At 45.9% G+C, this 23301-nt stretch overlaps 1 protein-coding gene across 7 annotated transcripts in view; it reads left to right on the top strand.

Annotated features, from left to right (window-relative positions):
* LOC129862415 (protein piccolo-like) overlaps nucleotides 1–23301 on the top strand; it is a 114956-nt gene that overhangs the window by 41334 nt on the left and 50321 nt on the right. For all 7 annotated transcript variants that reach the window (XM_055934077.1, XM_055934076.1, XM_055934075.1 and 4 more), the window contains 2 exons: nucleotides 11428–12219; nucleotides 15468–22941. In XM_055934077.1, coding sequence (XP_055790052.1) covers nucleotides 11428–12219; nucleotides 15468–22941 — 8266 coding nt within the window. The remainder of the gene's footprint in view (nucleotides 1–11427; nucleotides 12220–15467; nucleotides 22942–23301) is intronic.

Below are 23301 nucleotides of genomic sequence, written 5' to 3'. Positions count from 1 at the left end.
TCAAGCAGACCGCCATAGTCCCTGTGCCCAAGAACGCAAAGGCAACCTGCCTAAATTAATACCGACCCGTAGCACTCATGTCCATAGCCATGAAGTGCTTTGAAAGGTTGGTAATGGCTCACATCAACACCATTATCCCAGAAACCTTAGACCCACTCAAATTTGCATACTGCCCAAACAGATCCACAGATGATGCAATCTCTATTGCACTCCACACTGCCCTTTCCCACCTGGACAAAATGAACACTTATGTGAGAATGCTAATCATTGACTACAGCTCAGCGTTCAACACCATTGTACCCTCAAAGCTCATGACTAAGCTAAGGATCCTGGGACTAAACACCTCCCTCTGCAACTGGATCCTGGACTTCCTGACGGGCCGCCCCCAGGTGGTGAGGGTAGGTAGCAACACATCTGCCACGCTGATCCTCAACGCTAGGGCTCCCCAGGGGTGCGTGCTCAGTCCCCTCCTGTACTCCCTGTTCACCCAAGACTTCATGGCCAGGCATGACTCCAACACCATCATTAAGTTTGCAGACGACACAACAGTGTCGATCACCGACACAACAGCCTGATCACCGACAACGACGAGACAGCCTATAGGGAGGAAGTCAGAGACCTGGCCAGGTGGTGCCAGAATAACAACCTATCCCTCAACGTAACCAAGACTAAGGAGATTATTGTGGACTACAGGAAAAGGAGGACCGATCACGCCCCCATTCTCATCGACAGGACTGTAGTGGAGCAGGTTGAGCGCTTCAAGTTCCTTGGTGTCCAGAATCAATAACAAACTAGAAGGGTCCAAACACACCAAGACAGTCATGAAGAGGGCACGACAAAGCCTATTCGCCCTCAGGAAACTAAAAAGATTTGGCATGGGTCCTGAGATCCTCAAAAGGTTCTACAGCTGCATCATCGAGAGCATCCTGACTGGTTACATCACTGCCTGGTACAGCAATTGCTCAGCCTCTGACCGCAAGGCACTACAGAGGGTAGTGCGTACGGCCCAGTACATCACTGGGGCTAAGCTGCCTGCCATCCAGGAGCTCTACACCAGGCGGTGTCGGAGGAAGGCCCTAAAATTGTCAAAGACCCCAGCCACCCCAGTCATAGACTGTTCTCTCTACTACCGCATGGCAAGCGGTACTGGAGTGCCAAGTCTAGGACAAAAAGGCTTCTCAACAATTTTTACCCCCAAGCCATAAGACTAACTGAACAGGCTACCCAGACTATTTGCATTGTGTGCCCCCCCCAACGCCTCTTTTTACTTTGCTGCTACTCTCTGTTTATCATTTTTGCATAGTCACTTTAACTATACATTCATGTACATACTACCTGAATCAGCCTGACTAACCGGTGTCTGTATGTATACCTCGCTACTTCTACAGCTTCGCTACTGTATATAGCCTGTCTTTTTACTGTTGTTTTATTTCTTTACCTACCTATTGTTCACCTAATACCTTTTTTCCACTATTGGTTAGAGCCTGTAAGTAAGCATTTCACTGTAAGGTCTACACCTGTTGTATTCAGCGCACATGACAAACACACTTTGATTTAAAGGGTAAAGAGGTATTATTCTTTGGGATTCCTCATATTATAGCCATATCATTTAAAAAATGATAAATAGGCTCCACATGGGAGTATGGCACTGTTCTGATGTCAGTGGGCTAGCTAGCCGATTCACCAGCGTTCCAATGTAATAACATGTCATTTCTCAGACCGCTCTTAGTCACACAACTGGAGGCCTTTTCTTAAGGTCATCTTTTGATGCTAATGCCTTTATAATGAGATGGCGGGTTATTTCGCACTAACCTCCACAGGCGGGACCAAAATACCACCAGATTAAACCTGAAAGCAGTTAGCATTTCATGGAAACTCAAAGTTGCTGCTGCATTATTTATTTTTGTGTTTGCAGCCCATTTAATCTTTTTTTGTAATGGTTGCATTTTAGGTAATAGATGATCATCAGTAATTGTCAGTATTTGTTGAAAGTGACGTACTGCATTAGCCACATACAGTATTAGTATTTGTGTGCTAGTTGGTAGCCTGTTCCCTCATGTCCCTGGATGTTGAATCTCACTAACAGAGCTATGAGAGTAGACCTCTGTGATGCTGTGATGCTGTGATGCTGTGATGCTGTGGAGATTTACAACAAGGCTCAGCCTAACTCACACATCATAATGGAGGAATAATTCTTCATCTGATCGACTTTCCTCTTACATAAACGACTTTGCTCCTTGTGTCTTTCATGCACAGCAGACAATTCAGCCTGAGGTGGCGGTTGGGAGAGGGGATACACAGACAATGCTTACTTAGTACGTCATCAACACGCCTGTGTAAAGGCAGAGTGGCAGAAATTGCTTGGCCTTAACACTGAAGGATGATGGCTGGGAATTTGTGTAGCTGCAGGGGCAGCTGACATCCACATTGCCATAAGATTTTGTTTTAACCTTTATTTAAGTAGGCAAGTCAGTTTAAGAACAAATTCTTATTTACAATGACGGCCTACCCCGGCCAAACCCTAATCCGGACGACACTGGGCCAACTGTGCACGGCTCTATGGGACTCCCAATCACGGCCGGTTGTGATACAACCTGGAATTGAACCAGGGTCTTTAGTGACGCCTCTAGCACTGAGATGCAGTGTGTTAGACCGCTGCGCTACTCAGGAGCAATACTGCATTGTGCTTTTCTTGAGCTTCAGATCTTTCCCTGCTTTATTATAGTCCTTTTTTCCCAATTGACAGATGCTGTCAAAGCCTTTTTATTCTCTACAGAAGAGTAAACAGCAGTGGTATGGTTGGAGAGGAGAGGGGGGTGGGGAGGCGTGGGAACAAGAGGGGGCAAACACCAGCAGCAAGTCTGTCCATTTCCCTTCCTCTCTCTTTCTACTCCAGCTGGTCTTCTCAAAAGCCTGAGTTAATGTTTTCTGTTATCTAAGACACATGTGTTCCCTCTCTGGGTCTGTTTACAGCTGTTTTCTGGCTACCTAGTTATAATGTTCCATACAGGGTAATACTAAGCATGAGCAAGGAAGTATTGCTGGTTAGCAGTCTCATAGTTGCTACAGATGTGCTGGCACCACCATTAGCCTTTGTATAAAATGTCAGTACTATCATTTTTTATTTTCCAAGGGGAAAGGGGACTTCCAAATATGTAAACAACAACAGCAATCTGTCAGTCATGGTATCGCGATTCATGGTCTATGGCTACCATCCATGATGAGAAATCACACACCTCATAATCTATAGCCCTAGCTGTAGGCAGCAATCATCACACCCACCTACAAGGTTATGAAGCAAGGTTTTTAGCTTTAACTGTGGTACATTTTCTCTACTCTCTGCTAGACCTGTGTAAATGTGTAAGCGTTTTCCGCTGTAGGTCCTGCCCTGGCCCAGGCTGTTGCTGCGGTGATACGGAGAAACCCCTTGGTGCACCGAGTGACGGTGTTAAAAATAGTCCCTCAGAGGCGAGACCAAACACAGCTTACCTGCTACCGCCTCCCTCCCTCCCTCCTTTCAACCCTTCTTCACAGGCTATGTGTTTCACAGGGTTCTAGCCACTCTTTTATGTAGGTTTTTAACCATTGCACTTTTTTGCAGCGTGTTTGTATTGAAGATCAAGACTTCCAATATTATTTTATTTTTACTTCTGAGGCTGAATGTTTCAAGTGATAATCTGCAGAGCAAGCTGGTTTAAATGCGCGATCTTACTCATGTCTTGGACCAGGTCTTCCCTGTAAAATAAGGTTTATGTCAATGAGACTAACCTTGATAGGCTACAGTTAGGGCTATGTAGGATTTCTACACTGCTGTACTTTCTACCTCAATTGATTCAGACTAAAATATTAGTTATTTTAGGCCAGTTGATGGGTGTGTTGTGCTTAGGAGCAGTTCCTAGCTGTGACGTGCAAAAATATTCTTTCAAAATGGGAGAGTGGTGCGGCTTGCTATTTTGACAGTGGGCTTGGCTGTCAGTTGGAGGCGAGGGAATCTCCCCCTAGAGACCTGTCCCCATTAATGCACTCATAGTGCATCTCTCTCTCTTTCTCACTCTCTCTTTCTCTCTCTGATCCGCTCTCTATTTATCTTTCTATCTAGTCTCTCTATCAATCTTTTCTATCTTCTCCGTCTCCCCCTCTCTCCCTCTCTGTCTACCCGTCTTCAAAGGAAAGTTTGTTGACGTGTCATCCGTCAGATTTGAGAGAGAAAGCAGGGCCCGGGCTCTTCGTCTTCAGAATGAAGCACTCTGCTTATGGCAGATTAGTGGGTCAACACTCTATTATCAGAGGGCCAGATTGATGAGGAATGGGAGCACTGCAGGGGATGCTGAAAGCACACTATATTAGCCAGCTACAGACTTTGCCAAAGGCAGCTGCCAGGCAATCAATAAGGAACTTACCAGCATGAGCTTCTGCAGGAATAGAGGTTCTCTGACAACCTGAAATATACAGCTACAAACACAACCAACAGGTCTTTTGTTCAAGTCACCTCACAGATGGCATGATATCAGATGTATGCCCTTTGCCAGGGGACTTGGTTGGCACACTGTGTGCTACTTAACAGAGTAATGCAACAAAGCTATTGATATTGTTGTGTTAATGCTGACAAGTTTAAGAAAATAGTACATGCTTGGTTATAGCAGCAGTGTGTTGGTTTCCAGGCTCCCAGGTTTCCAGGCTCTCTGGTTTCATATTTGTTTTAAAGAGAATTCTTTGCTGCGTTGCACACCTGAGGTATTTGATATCATTGACTATGCTGTAGCTGAATAAGATTGATATGGGGGGGGGGGGGTGTGTAACGCTCGTCTTTCTCCTCATCTGAAGAGGAGCAAGGATCGGACCAATATGCAGCGTAGTTTAAAGACATAATCACGTTTATTTAAACGAAGACGAAAAACACTTGAACAAACTACAAAATAACAAACGACGTGAACAGACCTGAACTTGAGAACAAAACACATGAACGCAAGAACAGGACGGAACACACGAACGAACGAAATGAAACAGTCCCGTGTGGTACAAACACTGACACAGGAACAATCACCCACAAACAAACAGTGGATATAAAGGGAATATTAAGCTATTAAGGTCAGGAACGTGACAGGGGGATATAGAATTGTGTGGCTTTTTCTCTGAGACGTGCCATCACATTGAATCTACATTGAACAAAAATATAAACACAACATGTTGGTCCCATGTTTTCCATACGCACAAAAAGCTTATTTCTATCAAATGTTATGCACAGATGTATTTACACCCCTGTTAGTGGGCATTTCTCCTTTGCCAAGATAATCCATTCACCTGACAGGTGTGGCATATCAAGAAGCTGATTAAACAGCATGATCATTACACAGGTGCACCTTGTGCTGGGGACAATAAAAGGACCACCAACCCCTCTTTTACACTGCTGCTTCTCTCTGTTTATAATATATGCATAGTCACTTTAACTATACATTCCTGTACATACTACCTCAATTGGCCCGACCAACCAGTGCCCCTGCACATTGGCTAACTGGGCTATCTGCATTGTGTCCCGCCACCCACCACCCGCCAACCCCTCTTTTACGATACTGCTACTCTCTGTTCATCATATATGCATAGTCACTTTAACCATATCTACATGTACATACTACCTCAATCAGCCCGACTAACCGGTGCCCGTATGTAGCCCCGCTACTGTTATAGCCTCGCTACTGTATATAGCCTTGCTACTGTTATTTTTCACTGTCTTTTTACTGTTGTTTTTATTTCTTTACTCACCTATTGTTCACCTAATACCTTTTTTGCACTGTTGGTTAGAGCCTGTAAGTAAGCATTTCACTGTAAGGTATTGTATACTGTAAGGTACTGTAAGGTATTGTATTCGGGCGCACGTGACCAATACACTTTGATTTGAATAAAAGGCCACTCTAAAATGTGTCGTTTTGTCACACAACACAATGCTACAGATGTCTCAAGTTTTGAGGGATGTGCAATTGGCATGCTGATTGCAGGATTGTCCACCAGAGCTGTTGCCAGAGAATTGAATGTTAATTTCTCTACCATAAGCCACCTCCAACGATGTTTTATAGAATTTGGCAGTATGTCCAACCGGCCTCACAACCGCAGACCACGTGTATGGCGTTGTGTGAGTGAGCGGTTTGCTGATGTCAACATTGTGAACAGAGTGCCCTATGGTGGAGGTGGGGTTATGGTGTGGGCAGGCATAAGCCACGGGCAACTAACCCAATTGTATTTTATCGATGGCAGTTTAAATGCACAAAACTACCGTGACGAGTTCCTGAGGCCCATTGTGAGGCCCATTTTGTTTCGGTATCTGTGACCAACAGATGTATTCTCAGTCATGTGAAATCCATAGATTAGGGCCTAATGAATTTATTTCAATTGACTGATTTCCTTATTTGAACTGTAACTCAGTAAAATCTATGAAATTGTTGCATGTTGCGTTACTATTTTTGTTCAGTATAGAATAATAAAAGAGTGTGTGATTTAGTGTAGAGCTCAGCAGATACACGGTGGTGGTGTTATAGCTCTAGCTGGTATGGGGTCCCTGTGTGTCAGCATAGCAGCTTCCTGAGAGCTGTCACTGTGAAGGCCTTGTTAATCCAGCTCTGAGACTAATCACAGTCAATGCCTGCATCCCCTGCTCCCCCTGCACAGCTCCCCTGTTCCCCCTGTTCTCAGCACAGAGCTTTTGCTCAAACATATTTAATTAAAGGAATTGATGATGGTATGCCCAGGACTCAGAGGTCTCTGCTCGAGTGGAAACCTAGTAACAGCCATATCATTACAAGGTTGACCTCTGGAAACATTGTGTCTTCGACTCTGACACACATGTATGTTGATCCTTCTAGACTTCCATTAGTATGTGTTGACATTATGTGCTGCCGAGGTGCTTGTGAAATTGTAGTTGAAAAGCATTACAACTTTATCTCATTTTACAGATACAAGTCATCTGTAATATATTGGAGGCTTCAGTTTGGACTGAGGCCAGTATGCCACCTGGAGAGATGTGAGAGACGGGTCCATATTTAGCCAGGGAGAGGGACTGGGGGACAGGGTAGTGTAGAGAGAGGACAGGGACATGGGAAAGGGTACTGCAGAGAGAGGAGAAGGATTTATATACAGGGTACTGTAGATATGCTGTTGTTTCATCTTCCTCCACTATTTCCCCCACCACCCCTCCCAAGTGTGTCCTGTCACAAAGCAACAAGAGGTGAATGTAGAAGAAAACAGAAAATGGAACCTTATCTGTTTTTAATGAGTTATGCAAATGAGTTTCTGGTGTAGTTAATTTACAATCCAAGGACATTTTAATCTAAGATGTAGTTTTGTGGTGGGGGGATAAAATGATTAAGTATAACATGATGATTTCACCTTGAGTTGAATCATGTTGTGGTGAAGACAGTGCTGTGGTAATTTAAAAGGTGAATATGCTCTTTTACTCTGATGAGAGACAGTGATTCAGTCATGATTGTTTATGAGCCACTGATTTTCAGGTAATCAAAAGAGCACACTCAATTACCTTTATAAAATATATGATATAATGTAACTGTTAGCATCTCCATTCATGTTCAGTGACAAGCTCCTCCATTGCCAGATATGAATTCACCTACTCGTAAACATCAACAAGATAGCTTATTGAATTCCTCTTTCACAAGGGTTTTGATTCATGCGTATGGTTTTATTCTATTTCTATTAATAGTTTCCTGCGTCTCTCAGCACCACTCTACCGGTCCTGTGTCTCTAATGAGGCCATTGTGTTGGCGTAAGAGGTGATCAGAGAACCAGGAAGTGTCAGAGCTTCTGATTACCAATTAATTGCCTGATGGGTCCCACTGGTGACATGGCTCCTCTGATTAGCATATGTATGAGCTCGAAGCCGCTTGCTTGTTAGTGCTGATTACATCCTCACACAGACCAATGTAGGATGGAGAGAAGTGGGGAGAAGGGGAGTGGAGGGGGCTGCCATTCAGTGATGACTTAGACAGGATATTCAAACTGTCAGTTTAGTCTTTTAAACAATATTACGAGTTCTTAATTTACAGATCTACAAAAAAGACTGATTATGATTGCTGTCTGAATACTTTGATACTATTTGATCATACGAGAGAAGCCATATTAATGTTATATGAAGCTGTGGTAGTAAATTTAGCATAGCTCTGCACTAGAGCTTAGCAGGGTTGGCTGGGAACTGTGATCGGTTTTCAGAAGGCAGCGAACAATCATGTGTTATATACCATACATAACATCAACGATACAATGAGCATAGAAACGATAACAGGAAACAGAAAACAGTTAGGCTACATCCTCAGTGTAAAGAAATGGATAAGAATTCCATTTATCGCGCATCCTTTTTTTAATGATATTTTTTCTGTATGGTTTCAGCATAGACAAGTGGTGGACGGTGTGTGACAGAGCAGTAAGCCTGAGCAGGGCCGGCTCTAGCCTATCGGGGGCTCTAAGCATGATTTGGTTGGGACACAAATGGTTTTAGTGGCTCCCCTCTTGACGTCGGAGAGAAAAATGTACGTTTTAAAGTGAATTTCCTGCAATTCTACACAGTTTGCCATAGGGAAAATGTTGCAGTTTTAAATAAAGTTTGTATGTATTTTGCCATGGGGCAGAGAGGAAATGTTGCTATTTTATAAGACATTTCATGCAATTCTACCCATTTTGCCATTCGCAGATTGTTTGTTGTTGCAGTTTTAAACCAAGTTTTCAGCAGTTCTAAACATTTTGCCATGGGGCGGAGATACCCCATGGCAAATACCGTATACCAGTGTATTTGGAAATAACCACGGGATGGTTTTTCAATACCGTTGAAATAATTCCACTTTGACATTTTGGGGTGTTGTGTGTAGTCCAGTGACAAAACATCTCAATGGAATCCATTTTAAATTCAGGCTGTAACACAACAACATGTGGAGCAAGTCAAGGGGTGGGAAGACTTTTTGAAGACACTCTGTACATCTTTGAATATGTGCACTAATGTGAACATTTCAACATGTGTTTCTATGTATCCTATAAGTTGTGTGTGTGCAGTGTGCAGTGCACGTGGGTTATCTGTGCATGCGAATGGAATATCCCCATATCTCACACACATGTACGGCTAGCACAGTTACCGTATAACTGTGTAAACGACGGATATTGATGAAGATCGTCATGGAAATAAAATAACCGTCCTAACTGTTAAAAAATATATATACAGTATACAAAACATTAAGAAAACCTGCTCTTTCCATGACAGACTGACCAGGTGAATCCAGGTGAAAGCTATGATCCCTTATTGATGTCACTTGTTAAGTCCACTTCAATCAGTGTAGATGAAGGGAAGGACACAGGTTAAAGAAGGATTTTTAAGCCTTGAGACAATTGAGACATGGATTGTGTACGAAACAAAAGTATGCTCTCACTACTGTAAATCGCTCTGGATTAGAGTGTCTGCTAAATGACTAAAATGTAAATGTAAAAATGTGTATGTGTGCCATTCAGAGGGTGAATAGGCAAGACAAAAGATGTGCCTTTGAACGGAGTATGGTAGTAGGTGCCAGGCGCACCGGTTTGTGCCATGAACTGTAACGCTGCTGGGTTTCTCACACTCAAGTTTCCCGAGTGTATCAAGAATGGTCTCCCACACAAAGGACATCCAGCCATCTTGACACAACTGTGGGAAGCATTGGAGTCAACATGGGCCAGCATCCCTGTGGAATGCTTTCGACACCTTGTAGAGTCCATGCCCAGATCAATTTAGCTTTTTCTGAGGGCAAATGGGGGTGGGGGGTTTGAGTCCTTTTCTGCTGGAATATGGACTCTACAACTTGATGAAACTTTGTTGCGCCTTGCTGGAACAAGCAGGGTGTTGTAGCAAACAAGTCTTTGGTTTCCTAGGCAATGCCCCTGTCCCTGCAAATAAACACTACATTTTTCAAACAAACAAATATATATTTATTTATTTTGCTATTCGAACTGTTATTACGGTGGCCACAGTCATTTGGCTGACCAATGACTATCTCACAAATGTCATGAACATCACAGCCCTACACACATGGTGATTGAAAGTGAGAGGCGGTTAATAAAGAGAATGCCCTTTGCTCCAACCTCTCCTGCTCTACCCCGAGTATCACATCCCCACTGTCAGGACCCGGTGCGAGAAACAGTCACTAATAATTGTCAGAACCCAGAAGATGAGGCAGACACAGCAGTACTAGAGATGGTGGTTTAATAAAAGAACAAAATCTTCAGGCAAAGAAACTAAATCCACAATGTCCAAAAATAAAGCCAAGAGGCACAAAATGGAAATCCTCCAAAATACAAAAGAAACTCCACAAAGTGGTAAAAAACAGCAGGGAAAAACAAACCTCAAAAGACTACTCAAATAATACACAAGAACTAAACCAGAGAACCTCTGGAAAATCCAACAAGAGAAAAATCTGTATAAAACAAGGCTTGGGCTGGGGCTGGGTGCTAACTTACAAACACTGAGCAAGGAACTGAGGAACACACAGGGTTTAAATACTAACAAGGGAATGACCTACAGGTGCAAACAATAATTAGAGCAAGAAAAACAAAAGGTACAAAAAAGGTGCAATGGGGACATCTAGTGACCAAAACCCGAACAGTCTTGGCCAAAACCTGACACCCACACCGTCTCTGCAGGGGTACAATAGTAGTCGCAATGCTGTGATCCTGTCTGCTCTACCAGTTCACTGCAAATGTTTTTTCCTCAACCGGACCAAAATAAATGGTGCAAAAAGATCATGCTGCTGTGAAAAGAGATTTAATGTAAATAGCAATAAGATGTGATTTGTTTTCTGGAAAGGTAAGCTATTTTTATATGCTACCTGACAAGTGCTTGATACGCTTCAGACTAACGGTGTTATGGAGGTTTTCTTTGCTCTAGGCTTAGGAATTCTAAAAGCAGATTAGTTTATGTGGTGTAATTTGAACCTGATGTAGAATATATTAAACACTGGTAGAATACATTAAACTACAGTAGGGTGGTGTTAGGGTTCACTATGACTTCTAGTGTTTGTAACTGCGTAATGTACTGCACTGACTGTACCAGTGTACATTGTCCATCATTGTTATCCACACATGGCTTCAGGAGTTAAATTAAGATAGGTAATAACATTCCACTACAGTACACTTCACAGTTCCCCTGAGTGTGGTGTAACATTAACACATTTTGCTGCTTTTGTATCGCTGATGAATGCAGTTGAAAAATCACTATTATGAAGGGTGAATGATTTTTCTTCCATTGTATTTGGAACTCCTATTGGAATAGAGCCATCCGTTGGCTTGGAATGAAGCCAACATGGTCTATACGATGTACCAACCACCTGTGTGTTGTCCCCTCAATGACAGAAGTAATAACTGCTTCTGAACTGACCACTAACCAATGTGTGTTGTTCTCTGTGTTGACAGAAGGAATGGCTGTGTCTCAACTGCCAGACCCAGAGGGCTCTCTCTGGACAACTGGGAGACATGGGAAAGATGGCCCAGCCCCAACCCATCAAGATCCACGCCCAGCCCACACCACTCCCTGTAGTCGCAACCACCAAGACAGAGCCCCAGCCTCCAGCAGCAGCAAGCAGCCAGGCCCAGCCTTTCCCTAAAACACAGCCCCCATCCCAGGCTGTCACCTCAGTGCCCACTCTGCCTACACCAACACCTGACCTTGCACAAATGGAGCTGGAACCAAAGATAGAAGTCCCCAAGGCTGAAGCTCCCATGACGGTCGCCAAGGCTGAGGCTCCTGAGACGGAAGTCCGTAAGGTGGAGATCACCAAAACAGAGGCACCAAAAATGGAGCCTTCTGTGGCAGAGTTTCCTAAGGTTGTGCTGCCTAAACCTGTACCACCTAAATCTGAACCACCCAAAACTGATGCTCCAGCAGTAGCTGCTCCAGTTGCCTCTGTCCTAGTGACTGAGGCCATGACTCCTCCTGCTCCTCTGTCCACCACAGTGGCTACTGCTGTTGCTGTCACTCCAGCCACTGTGGAGGAGAAGCCAGAGGCTGAGGCTCAACCAACAGAGCTACCTAAACCAGCAGAGGAGAAGGTTGAGAAGCAAGCGAAACAACAGGAACCGCTTTATGTTGCTCCACAACCAGTCCAAACTGATACTATCAAGGAAGTGGCCACTCCATTGGTTGAAAAGGTGGATGATGTCCTTCCTGAACCTCAGCAAATACTCACTGAGAAGGAGACTGTGAAGGTAAGTTTTTGTTTAACATATGAATCAATTTATTGTTGTTATCATAATTCCTATTGAAGATTGTGATCCCATACAAATCTAGATCTCTGCCATAGGTGTTAACTTTTCACACACATATCATTTGCTCCAGCCATAAACAAAATAGAAGTGTACCGTGCATTCGGAAAGTTTCAGACTTCCCTTTTTCCACATTTTGTTACGTTAAAACTTTTTCTAAAATGGATTAAATACAATATTTTCCTCATCAATCTACACACAATACCCCATAATGACAAAGTGAAAAACAGGTTTTTAGAAATGTATTAAAATAAAAAAACAGAAATACCTTATTTACATAAGTATTCAGACCCATTGCTATGAGACTCGAAATTGAGCTCAGATGCATCCTGTTTCCATTGATCATCCTTGAGGTGTTTCTACAACTTGATTGGAGTCCACCTGTGGTAAATTCAATTGATTTGACATGATTTGGAAAGGCACACACCTGTCTATATATGGTCCCACAGTTGACAGTGCATGTCAGAGCAAAAACTAAGTCACGAGGTTGAAGGAATTGTCCGTAGAGCTCTAACACAGGATTATGTCGAGGCACAGATCTGTGGAAGGGTACCAAAACATTTCTGCAGCATTGATGGTTCCCAAGAACACAGTGGCCTCCATCATTCTTAAATGGAAGAAGTTTGGAACCACCAAGACTCTTCCTATGGCTGGCCGCCCGGACAAACTGAGTAATCGGGGGGGGAGGGCCTTGGTCAGGGAGGTGACCAAGAACCCGATAGTCACTCTGACAGAGCACCAGAGTTCCTCTGTGGAGATGGGAGAACCTTCCAGAAGGACAACTATCTCTGCAGCACTCCTCCAATCAGGCCTTTATGGTAGAGAGGCCAGACGGAAGCCACTCTTCAGTAAAAAGCACATGACAGCCTGCTTGGAGTTTGCCAAAGGCAAGATTGAACTCTTTAGCCTGAATGCCAAACGTAACGTCTGGAGGGAACCTGGCACCATCCCTACGGTGAAGGATGGCAGTAGCAGCATCATGCTGTGGGGAGGCAAAGTACAGAGAGTTCCTTGATGAAAACCTGCTCCAGAGCGCTCAGGACCTCAGACTGGGGCAAAGGTTCACATTTTCAACAGGACAACGACCCTAGTACAAGCCAAGACAATGCAGGAATGGCTTCGGGACAAGTCTCTGAATGTCCTTGAGTAGCCCAGCCAGAGCCCGGACTTGAACCCGATCAAACATCTCTGGAGAGACCTGAAAATAGCTGTGCAGCGGCGCTCCTCATCCAACCTGGCAGATCGAGATGATATGCAGAGAGGAATGGGAGAAACTCCCCAAATGCAGGTGTGCCAAGCTTGTATGGTCATACCAAAAAATACTTCAGGTTGTAATCGCTGCCAAAGGAAGGCGCTTCAACAAAGTACTGAGTAAAGGGTCTGAATACTTCTGTAAATGTAATTTTTCGGGTTCTAAAATGTTTTTTTTTTGCTTTGAAATTATGGGGTATTGTGTGGCTGTAAGGCTGTAACGTAACAAAATGTCGAAAAGGTCAAGGTTGTGAATACTTTCCGTAGATTGATGAGGGGAAACAACTATTTAATCAGGTTGAGAATAAGGCTGTAACGTAACAAAATGTGGAAAAAGTCAAGGGTGTGAATACTTTCCGAATGCACCGTATAAGACACACACTACCGGTCAAAAGTTTTAGAACACCTACTCATTCAAGGGTTTTTCTTTATTTTGACTATTTTCTCTATTGTAGAATAATAGTGAAGACATAAAAACTATGAAATAACACACATGGAATCATGTAATAACCAAAAAAGTGTTAAACAAATATATTTTATATTTGAGATTCTTCAAATAGCCACCCTTTGCCTTGATGTCAGCTTTGCACTCTTGGTATTCTCATCCAGCTTCATGAGGTTGTCACCTGGAATGCATTTCAATTAACAGGTGTGCCTTCTTAAAAGTTAATTTGTGAAATTTCTTTCCTTCTTAATGTGTTTGAGCCAATCAGTTGTGTTGTGACAAGGTGGGGGGGGGGGGGGGGGTATACAGAAGATATCCCTATTTGGTAAAAGACCAAGTCCATATTATGACAAGAACAGCTCAAGTAAGCAATGAGAAACGACAGTCCATCATTACTTTAAGACATGAAGGTCAGTCAATGCGTCAACCATCACGCTCTATGATGAAACTGGCTCTCATGAGGACCGCCACAGGAATGGAAGACCCAGAGGTACCTCTGCTGCAGAGGATACGTTCATTAGAGTTACCAGCCTCAGAAGTTGCAGCCCAAATAAATGCTTCACAAAGTTCAGGTAACAGACACATCTCAACATCAACTGTTCAGACGAGACTGTGTGAATCAGGCGTTCGTGTTCGAATGGCTGCAAAGAAAACACTACTAATGGACACCAATAAGAAGAAGAGACTTGCTTGGTCCAAGAAACATGGGCAGTGGGCATTAGACCAGTGGAAATTTGTCCTTTGGTCTGATGAGTCCAAATTGGAGATTTTTGGTTCCAACCGGCGTGTCTTTGTGAAACATGGTGTGGGTGAACGGATGATCTCCGCATTTGATTTCCCACCGTAAAGTATGGAGGAGAAGGGATTATGATGTGGGGGTGCTTTGCTGGTGACACTGTCTGTGATTTATTTAGAATTCAAGGCACTCTTAACCAGCATGGCTACTACAGCATTCTGCAGCGATACGCCATTCCATCTGGTTTGGGCTTAGTGGGACTATCATTGTCCTATTTTCAACAGGACAATGACCCAACACACCTCCAGGCTGTCTAAGGGCTATTTTACGAAGAAGGAGAGTGATGGAGTGCTGCATCAGATGACCTGGCCTCCACAGTATCGACCTTTTCCAAATTGAGATGTTTTTGGATGAGTCGTACCACAGAGTGAAGGAAAAGCAGCCAACAAGTGCTCAGTATATGTGGGAACTCCTTCAAGACTGCAAGCTGTCATCAAGGCAAAGAGTGGCTATTTAAAGAATCTCAAATTTTAAATATATTTTGATTGGTTTAACACTTATTTGGTTACTACATGATTCCATATGTGTTATTTCATAGTTTTTATATCGTCACTATTATTGTACAGTGTAGAAAATAGTCAAAATGAAGAAAAACCCTTGAATGAGTAGGTGTTCTAAAACTTTTGACCGGTAGTGTATGTTTTGATTTATCTATGCATAGGACAAGCACATTTTCATCTGATGCTTTTTTATTTTCAGGAGAAGGAGAAAGAGCCAACTGCAGCCTGCCTCCTAGCAGACCAGGTAGTAGCTGAGGTACCATCCAGCCCAGCCAGTTCATTTGAGGCTGACATCAAGCCTGAGGACTATAGTGACAAGAGCCATGATGGACCAGACATATTTCCCATCTCACAGGGCTCCTACACCTCCGATGGGGAGCTGGATGAGTTCCAGACAGTCAGAGATGTCCCTATCATGGACACAACCCCTGACACAGCCATGCCTGCCAAGGAGGAGGGGAATGGGGCAAAGAGGCTTCTGAGTTATGTGCCGATGGAGGAGAGCAGCGGGAGCGAACCCTCTCCCTCGCCCAAGCTCCAGAGACGGAGGTTAAGTGCGATAGCGGTCAGCACGGCAGCCTCATCCAGCAGCGAGGACTACAAAGATGACAGCCCTACAGACAGCCCTCCAGACAGCCCAGACTCATTCGTGAATGAGGAGGAGTTAATACGCAGGCAGATCATGGGGATGATGGGAGAGGAGGAGATGTCTCTCTCAGAGGAGGATGGAAAAAAAGAGAAAGAGAGCAGAGTTGAGGAGACCATGGATGCTGTGGTGGATAACATATCATGTAAAGCCAAGACTCTGTTAAAAAAAGGCAGTATAGATGATGAAGACAGCCCAGCCAGGATACCTTCTCTGCCATGGTCTGAGCCTAAATCTATTGTAGAGAGTGCTGCACTCACTGAGGAAATCCCTGTGTATAAGAAAGCCTTGCCCATGATGCCGCAGAGAACGAAGAGCATGGACGATGGGGATTCAGTGGTGGAGAGCATCACAGATTCTCTGGAGGACAGGTCCAAAGGTGAGGGGTCATCCAGCGTCCAAGTGTCCAGCTTCACACCTGGAACCTCCCCCACCTCAGCCTCTTCTCTGGAGGAGGACAGCGACAGCAGCCCCAGCCATAAGAGGAGTGGGGAGGGGAAACAGCCCCGCAAGGCCAAGCACAGGCATACCGGCCAGCCATTCCCCACCATCGAGGACTCGTCAGAGGAGGAGGAGCTCAGGGAGGAGGAGGATCACCTCAAGGAGCAGGAGAAACCAAAGGATTCGGACCAGCAGCAGGGGAAGAGGATCTCCAAGAAGTCGAAAAGGGATAAAGATGATCTCCGAGCTCAGAGGAGAAGGGATATCCCTCTAACCTCACCCTGTAACCTGTCTTCCATTGATGATGCCTCGCCCACTGAGGAGGCAAGGCAGGCTAGGGAGATGGAAGCACTTCACAGGACATCAGTCTCTGACTATTTTCCTAGCATGGAGTCTGATTCAGACGCCTTTCACACAGAGACCAGGATAGTTGTCCCTAAAGGACAGAAGTTCAGTACTGCAAAGCCACTAAAGAGTGTAGAGGATGAATATGAGGAGATGCTTCAGATAGCTAGATCTCCTAAAGGAGAGACAGAGCCATTCCCTGAGATAGAGCCACTCTACGGAGGCATGGCCATAGAGGACTACCTCTACGAATCCCTAGTGGAGGAGCCTGAAGCTAAACGTACTTCAGCCCGACCGGAGCAGCCCAGTAAAGACCCCGCTAAAGAGCCGGGGAAGAAAGGTTTGAGGTCTCCTGAAGAGGTGTATGAGGAGATGATGCTGAAGAAGAAGGAACTGATGTTGATAGAGCAGGAGTTTCAGAAGGTTCAGTCAGCTATCAACATTCCAAATCCTGAGATACATGTTACTGCACCATCCTCTGCTGCAGCTGAGAGCTGCAGAGTTGGTGAGGCTGAGGGAGAGAAGCCTATGTTAGATGCTGGTTCTACCTACGTTAAGAGGAAGAAACGTCCTGCTCCACCACGGCCCTCTGAACCTCCTAAACGGCCTGAGGTAGACGTTGCCAAGCCAACAGTTCCTCAGGATATGACTATGAGGAGGGCTCTTTTCCCTATACCGGACTTGAAGATCACCCAGTGTTCCTCTGGAGAGGATGAGACGGACGATAGTATAATAGAGGAGTATGGAGTGGGAGTGTCCTCTGATATTACCCCTATTTATGAGTCTGAGACTAAAAAAGAGCTAGAGTCCACTTCAGTTTCAGAGCATGCACCAACAACAGAGGTAGCTGACATTGAACCCATCACTGTGATGTGTGAGGTTTCCCCAGCTACAGCTACTCCAGGTCCTGTCTTTGCCCCTGAGACAGTTCTAGCCTCCAGTACGACCACCACGCCTTCACAGGTCTCTCCAGTATCATCTCCCACCTCACCATCGACTCCAGACTCGAGTATAGCCTCCAATGCTACGTCCTCCTCCTCTTTCCAAGCTCGAAGTCCTCTCTCTTCCGACTCTACTGCAGTGTCTTCTCCGACAGTAGACTTGGCCAAAGCAGCAGGTCCCTTTGCAGCTCAGCCGCCTATTGATATCTCCCCTCCTTCTATCGCTCCCATTATGGCTGTTTCTCCAACCACAGTTTTGGTCACAATACAAGATGTGGTGAAAGATCCAACCCAAGCACCAACACCAGCTACAACTACAGCCGATGCTACAGCTTCTCCAGCCCAAGCCCCAGCACCTGCCTCAGTGGTGGTACAGATACCTGATCCATATGCAGTCCAAATGCCAGACCTAGTTAAATCTCCATCCCAGATGGCTGCTCAGGTTCTACCTTCTGTGCAGGTCAGAGCACAAACTCCAATACCAAGCCCAGTACATTCTCAAGCACAATCTCCAGTCCCAGCTGCTCCTAGTGCTGTGCCAACTCCAGTCTCTGCTCCAACTCCTGCCCCAGCTCCAGTTGTAGTCCAAATGCCAGACCTGGTTACCATCACCTCTCCAGTTTCACCCCAAGCCCAACTACCTGTGTCAGCCCCAGCTCCTGTCCAGGCTACAGTGGTGCATTCAGTCCCTGTCCAGGCTGCTGCTCCAACCCCAGTAGTAGTACCAGCTGTAGGGACACCCCGAATCCAGAGACAAGCCTCCACCAAAAAAGCCCCACCTCCTCCTCCACCTCGCTCTATGTCAGTCTCCCTGCCCCAGACCTCAGCAGAGCCTAACTCAATCAGGGCTGTCCAACATGTCTCCCCGACCATGACCACCGCTATAGCCATTGGAGCAGGTCTGCCTAGCCAGCCCATACAGTCTGTGGTGGTGGATATACAGCCACAGATGGAGCAGGTCAGGCCAAAGGGTGGTGCTGGCCCTCAGGTCATGATGACCCCAACCAGACAGGGGCATGTGGTCATCATAGTTCCTAATGTGGAGAACATGTCGCTGCTCAGCCAGTCGACCCAAGACCTTGTGGCATACTCAGTGGCAATAACTACCACTTCTACTGTTGATAAAGGCAGTAGTCTGATGGCAGCAGGGCCTGTGGTTGTGAGTGTTGCTCCTTTCCCTACTGCTCCCTCTGTTCCTGCTGTACCCAGCTCAGACATATGTATACCTGTGGCAGATACACCACCACCTCCACCTCCTCCCACTCCTCCACCACCTCCTGCCACCTTACCCAAGCCAGCGGTTTATCCCAAAAAGCCTTCTGTTTCCACCCCACCTTCAGTCTCAACCACAGTACCAGTCTCAACTGCTGTGACAATGGCACAGGCAACTGTAACAACCACAGGCCCCAGTCCAGTACACAAGGCATCTGCACCCCCTCCAGTCCCTCCCAAGCCTGTGTCCATCCCTGCAGGGCTGGTGTTCAGCCACCGTCCAGGGGAAAGCATCAAACCTCCAGTGGTTCCCACCGCTAGCCACACACTTCCCAGGACCAGAGAAGTGGTACCAAATGCCAGCATAGCAAAGCCATTCACAGCCACAACACTGCCCAGGACCAGAGAACCTCCCAATGCCCTGTATCTGAGTCTGACCACCCCAGTGGAGCCCAAGATGAGTGCTGCCTCGCCCAGGTCCCCTTTGTCTCCGAGGTATGCCAATTGTCTGGAAACGTATGTGGTGATAACGCTTCCCTCAGAGCCTGGCACACCCACAGAGGGCATCACTGTCCAAGCCCCCATCAGGAGAGGATCCATCCCCTCCACTATGCAGACATGCCCAAGGGATAGGACTACACCTTCAGAACAACAGTCACCCATTACGGCCTTCTCAGCCCAGGCCACTGTCAGGAGAGCGTCAGTTCCCTCATTGAGGCAGCTGCCACCACCAACAGCAGCAATAGTACCAGTCGAAGTAGCAGCACCCCTAGAGGGAGTCACTGCAAAAGCAAGGCAGCCTTCCATGCCATCAGCTATGCAGCCTCCACACGGTGTGGCTGAGGTGGTTACCATTTCAGCAGGGTCAGAGATGCCTATTCAGGTACACAGTGTCAGAGCTCCAATAAAGAAACCGTATATACCTCCAACAGCCCAGCCACAACAGAACGTGTTTGACGTTAGGACAATGCCATCAGAGCCACAGGTTCCTGTAGAAGTGTCTGCAGCTCAAGCTTCTGGTAGAAGGGCATCAATACCTGATGTACCTCAGCAGCCACAATATGTGGCTGCTTTACCAACAAAGCAGGTCATACCTACAGATGTAGTTTCAACTGAGGCCATGCCTGGAAGAGCATCAATACCATCAGGAATGCAACAACCACAAACCATGGGAGGGTTGTTAGCAATGTCCTTAGAAGCTATGCCCCCAACCATCCATCAGTCAGCATCACTGATAGAGGTGGTTTCAACTGAGGCCATCTCTAGAAGAGCATCAATACCATCAGAAATGCGGCAACCACAAACCATGGGAGAGTTATTAGCAATGTCCTTAGAAGCTATGCCCCCAACCATCCATCAGTCAGCATCACTGATAGAGGTGGTTTCAACTGAGGCCATCTCTAGAAGAGCATCAATACCATCAGAAATGCGGCAACCACAAACCATGGCTGAGGTAATGCCCTTACAGCAGGAGAAACCTACCGAAGCTATTGCCAGCCAAGTCCATGTAGAAGCTACACCCTCAACCATGCATCAGTCACCATCACTGATAGAAGTGGTTTCAACTGAGTCCATCTATAGGAAAGAATCAATACCATCACAAATGCAGCAGCCACAAACCATGGCAGAGGTAGCAACAATGCCCTTACAGCAGGAGATACATATCAAAGCTATCACCAGCCAAGTCCATATAGAAGCTTCACCCTCAACCATGCATCAGTCACCATCACTGATAGAAGTGGTTTCAACTGAGGCCATCTCTAGAAGAGTGACAATGCCATCAACAATGGAGCAACCACAAACCATGGCAGAGGTAGCAGCAATGCACTTACAGCAGGACATACCTACTGAAGCTATTGCCTGCCAAGTCCATGTAGAAGCTACACCCTCAACCATGCATCAGTCACCATCACTGATAGAAGTGGTTTCAACTGAGGCCATCTATAGGAAAGAATCAATACCATCACAAATGCAGCAGCCAAAACCCATGGCAGAGGTAGCAACAATGCCCTTACAGCAGGAGATACATATTAAAGCTATCACCAGCCAAGTCCATATAGAAGCTTCACCCTCAACCATGCATCAGTCACCATCACTGATAGAGGTGGTTTCAACTGAGGCCATCTCTAGAAGAGCATCAATACCATCAGAAATGCAGCAACCACAAACCATGGCTGAGGTAATGTCCTTAAAGCAGGATATACCTACCGAAGCAATCGCCAGCCAAGTCCATGTAGAAGCTACACCCTCAACCATGCATCAGTCACCATCACTGATAGAAGTGGTTTCAACTGAGGCCATCTATAGCCTCGCATCAATACCATCACCAATGCAGCAGCCACAAACCATGGCAGAGGCAGCAGGAATGCCCTTACAGCAGGAGATACCATCAATAGCATCAGCTGCACCGCAACCCCAAGCAGTGGCCGAAGTGAGGACTTTGCATTCAGAGTATGAAATGCCTACGGAAGTTAGAACAACTGAGGCCACTACCACTAGAAGGACATCCATATACTCTGTAGCACAACAACCATACACATTGGTTGAAGTGATGACTTACCCATCAGAATATGAAACACCCATCCAGGTGGTTACAACTGAGGCTATTTCCACTACAAGAAGAGCGTCTATAACCATGCAGCAACCCCTTAGTATGGCCCAGGTTATCACAATGCCTGCAGAGCCAGACGTAGAGGCATATGCTGCCCAAGTCCCATACAGGAGAGGATCCATCCCCTCAGCAGTGCAACCACCACAGGCAGTACCAGAAGTGCTGATTTATTCATCAGCGCATGAGACCCCCCTGGAATTCATTACAACTGAAGCCTACACCAGGAGAATGTCAGTTCCATCTATCCAGGAGATTCCCCAGACCGTCCCGGTGGCTCCAGTCACCATCACCAGGAAATTCCACCATGAGTCAATCGAGAGCCAGGAGATCCATGGGCCTGAAAAGGTGGTGAACAGCCTGAGCCACATGTACTCCTCATCTATCTCCACCTCAGCCCAGCCCCCGGAGAGCCTGCCCAGCCTGGTCACTCAGGTGGTCACCACCGAGGTTCAGAGAACCACTGTGTCTTTGGTCCATGAGAGGCTGCCCCAGGTTCCTGCATCCAATGGAGTGGCCATCACCATCCAGCCAGACTTGGTTAAAGTCCAGCCCTCTCCCAAACAGAACGGGAAGATCTACTCCGGTGATGCCATTGACCTCCGCACCATTAAGGTTGGCGTGAAGATGACCGATTCAGGGATGGACTTGACGCCTCAGGAATCAAGTCGCCAGTTCATCTGTAGCACCTCTAGTGGCCGACATACAGCAGTGCAGCCAGAGATAGTGAACTTGAGTGCTGAGATCACCCCTTCCACTACGCTATCTGTTGTCACTGATAGCATCACTATCGTCACCTGTTCAGACACCAGCGAGCCAGCAGAAATACCTTTAGATTTGCAGGGTTATGTTGCCTCCATGCCTCTCCCTCTCACCACATACAAACCATTCCAGCCTCTGGCACAGATAGTGTACAGGCGGGTGGACTCTCCGCCTATCATCAACACAGTGTTAGCCACAGACACAGTGACACCAATCAACCTGTCTTATGGAACCTCCATGGTAAATAGCAGACTTCCAGTGACCATGGCCCCCGCTATCACCAACGTGGGAGATATGCTCTCAGAGCCGGCAGGGGTTGTGGATCTGTCCACCTCTAGACCCCTCAGGGCCATGGTGGCTCTGTCTGACAAGAGCTCTGGTGTGGTGACCACAGTCATAGAGGATGATGGGACACCCATAGATCTGACAGCTGGGAGGAATGTGTGCTGTGATGTCATCTACAAGCTACCCTTCACAGGGAGTTGTAGGACGAAGCCGCCGGTTATTACCCAGCCTGACAACCGCTTCGGCTACAGAGACGACCACTACCAGTATGATCATGCTGGGGTTTACGGCATCAAGGGCCTGAACGGCAAGGCCATGTCTGAGACCAACCTGGCAGATGCAGGACTGTTCCTCTATGATGGAAAGACCAGATATAACTATAACGGAGCCTCGGACAGTGCAATAGACCTGACAGCTGCTAATATGTCCGCAGGTTGGTATGGTAGAAATATAGCATGTTTACTAGGTTTTGGGTTCTTTTCAACTTTTTACCTGCTTGAATTTTATTTATGAATGAACCTATTTCTCTGGGCATTGTTTTACATCAGTTATCATTATGTTATTTTTCTAATGTGATTAAAAATGTGCATTTACTGTACTTTTGCATGATTTGTGAAACTATCTTGATTTTAATAAATGTCCTGTTTCTTTTGTCTTTTCTTTCTTTTACACAGATGCATGCGTATGCCTGCGTGTTCTCCCACAATATTTTGGCTTTGCATCGTGCTAGCTGGACAGACTGAATATACTTGCATGCTTAGTGTTATGATCTCCCCAAATCGAATCTGCATGG

The sequence above is a fragment of the Salvelinus fontinalis genome, chromosome 9 (genome assembly GCF_029448725.1).
Source record: "Salvelinus fontinalis isolate EN_2023a chromosome 9, ASM2944872v1, whole genome shotgun sequence".
In the NCBI taxonomy this organism is placed as follows: domain Eukaryota; kingdom Metazoa; phylum Chordata; class Actinopteri; order Salmoniformes; family Salmonidae; genus Salvelinus; species Salvelinus fontinalis.
This window is presented reverse-complemented; position numbering and strand designations above follow the sequence as displayed.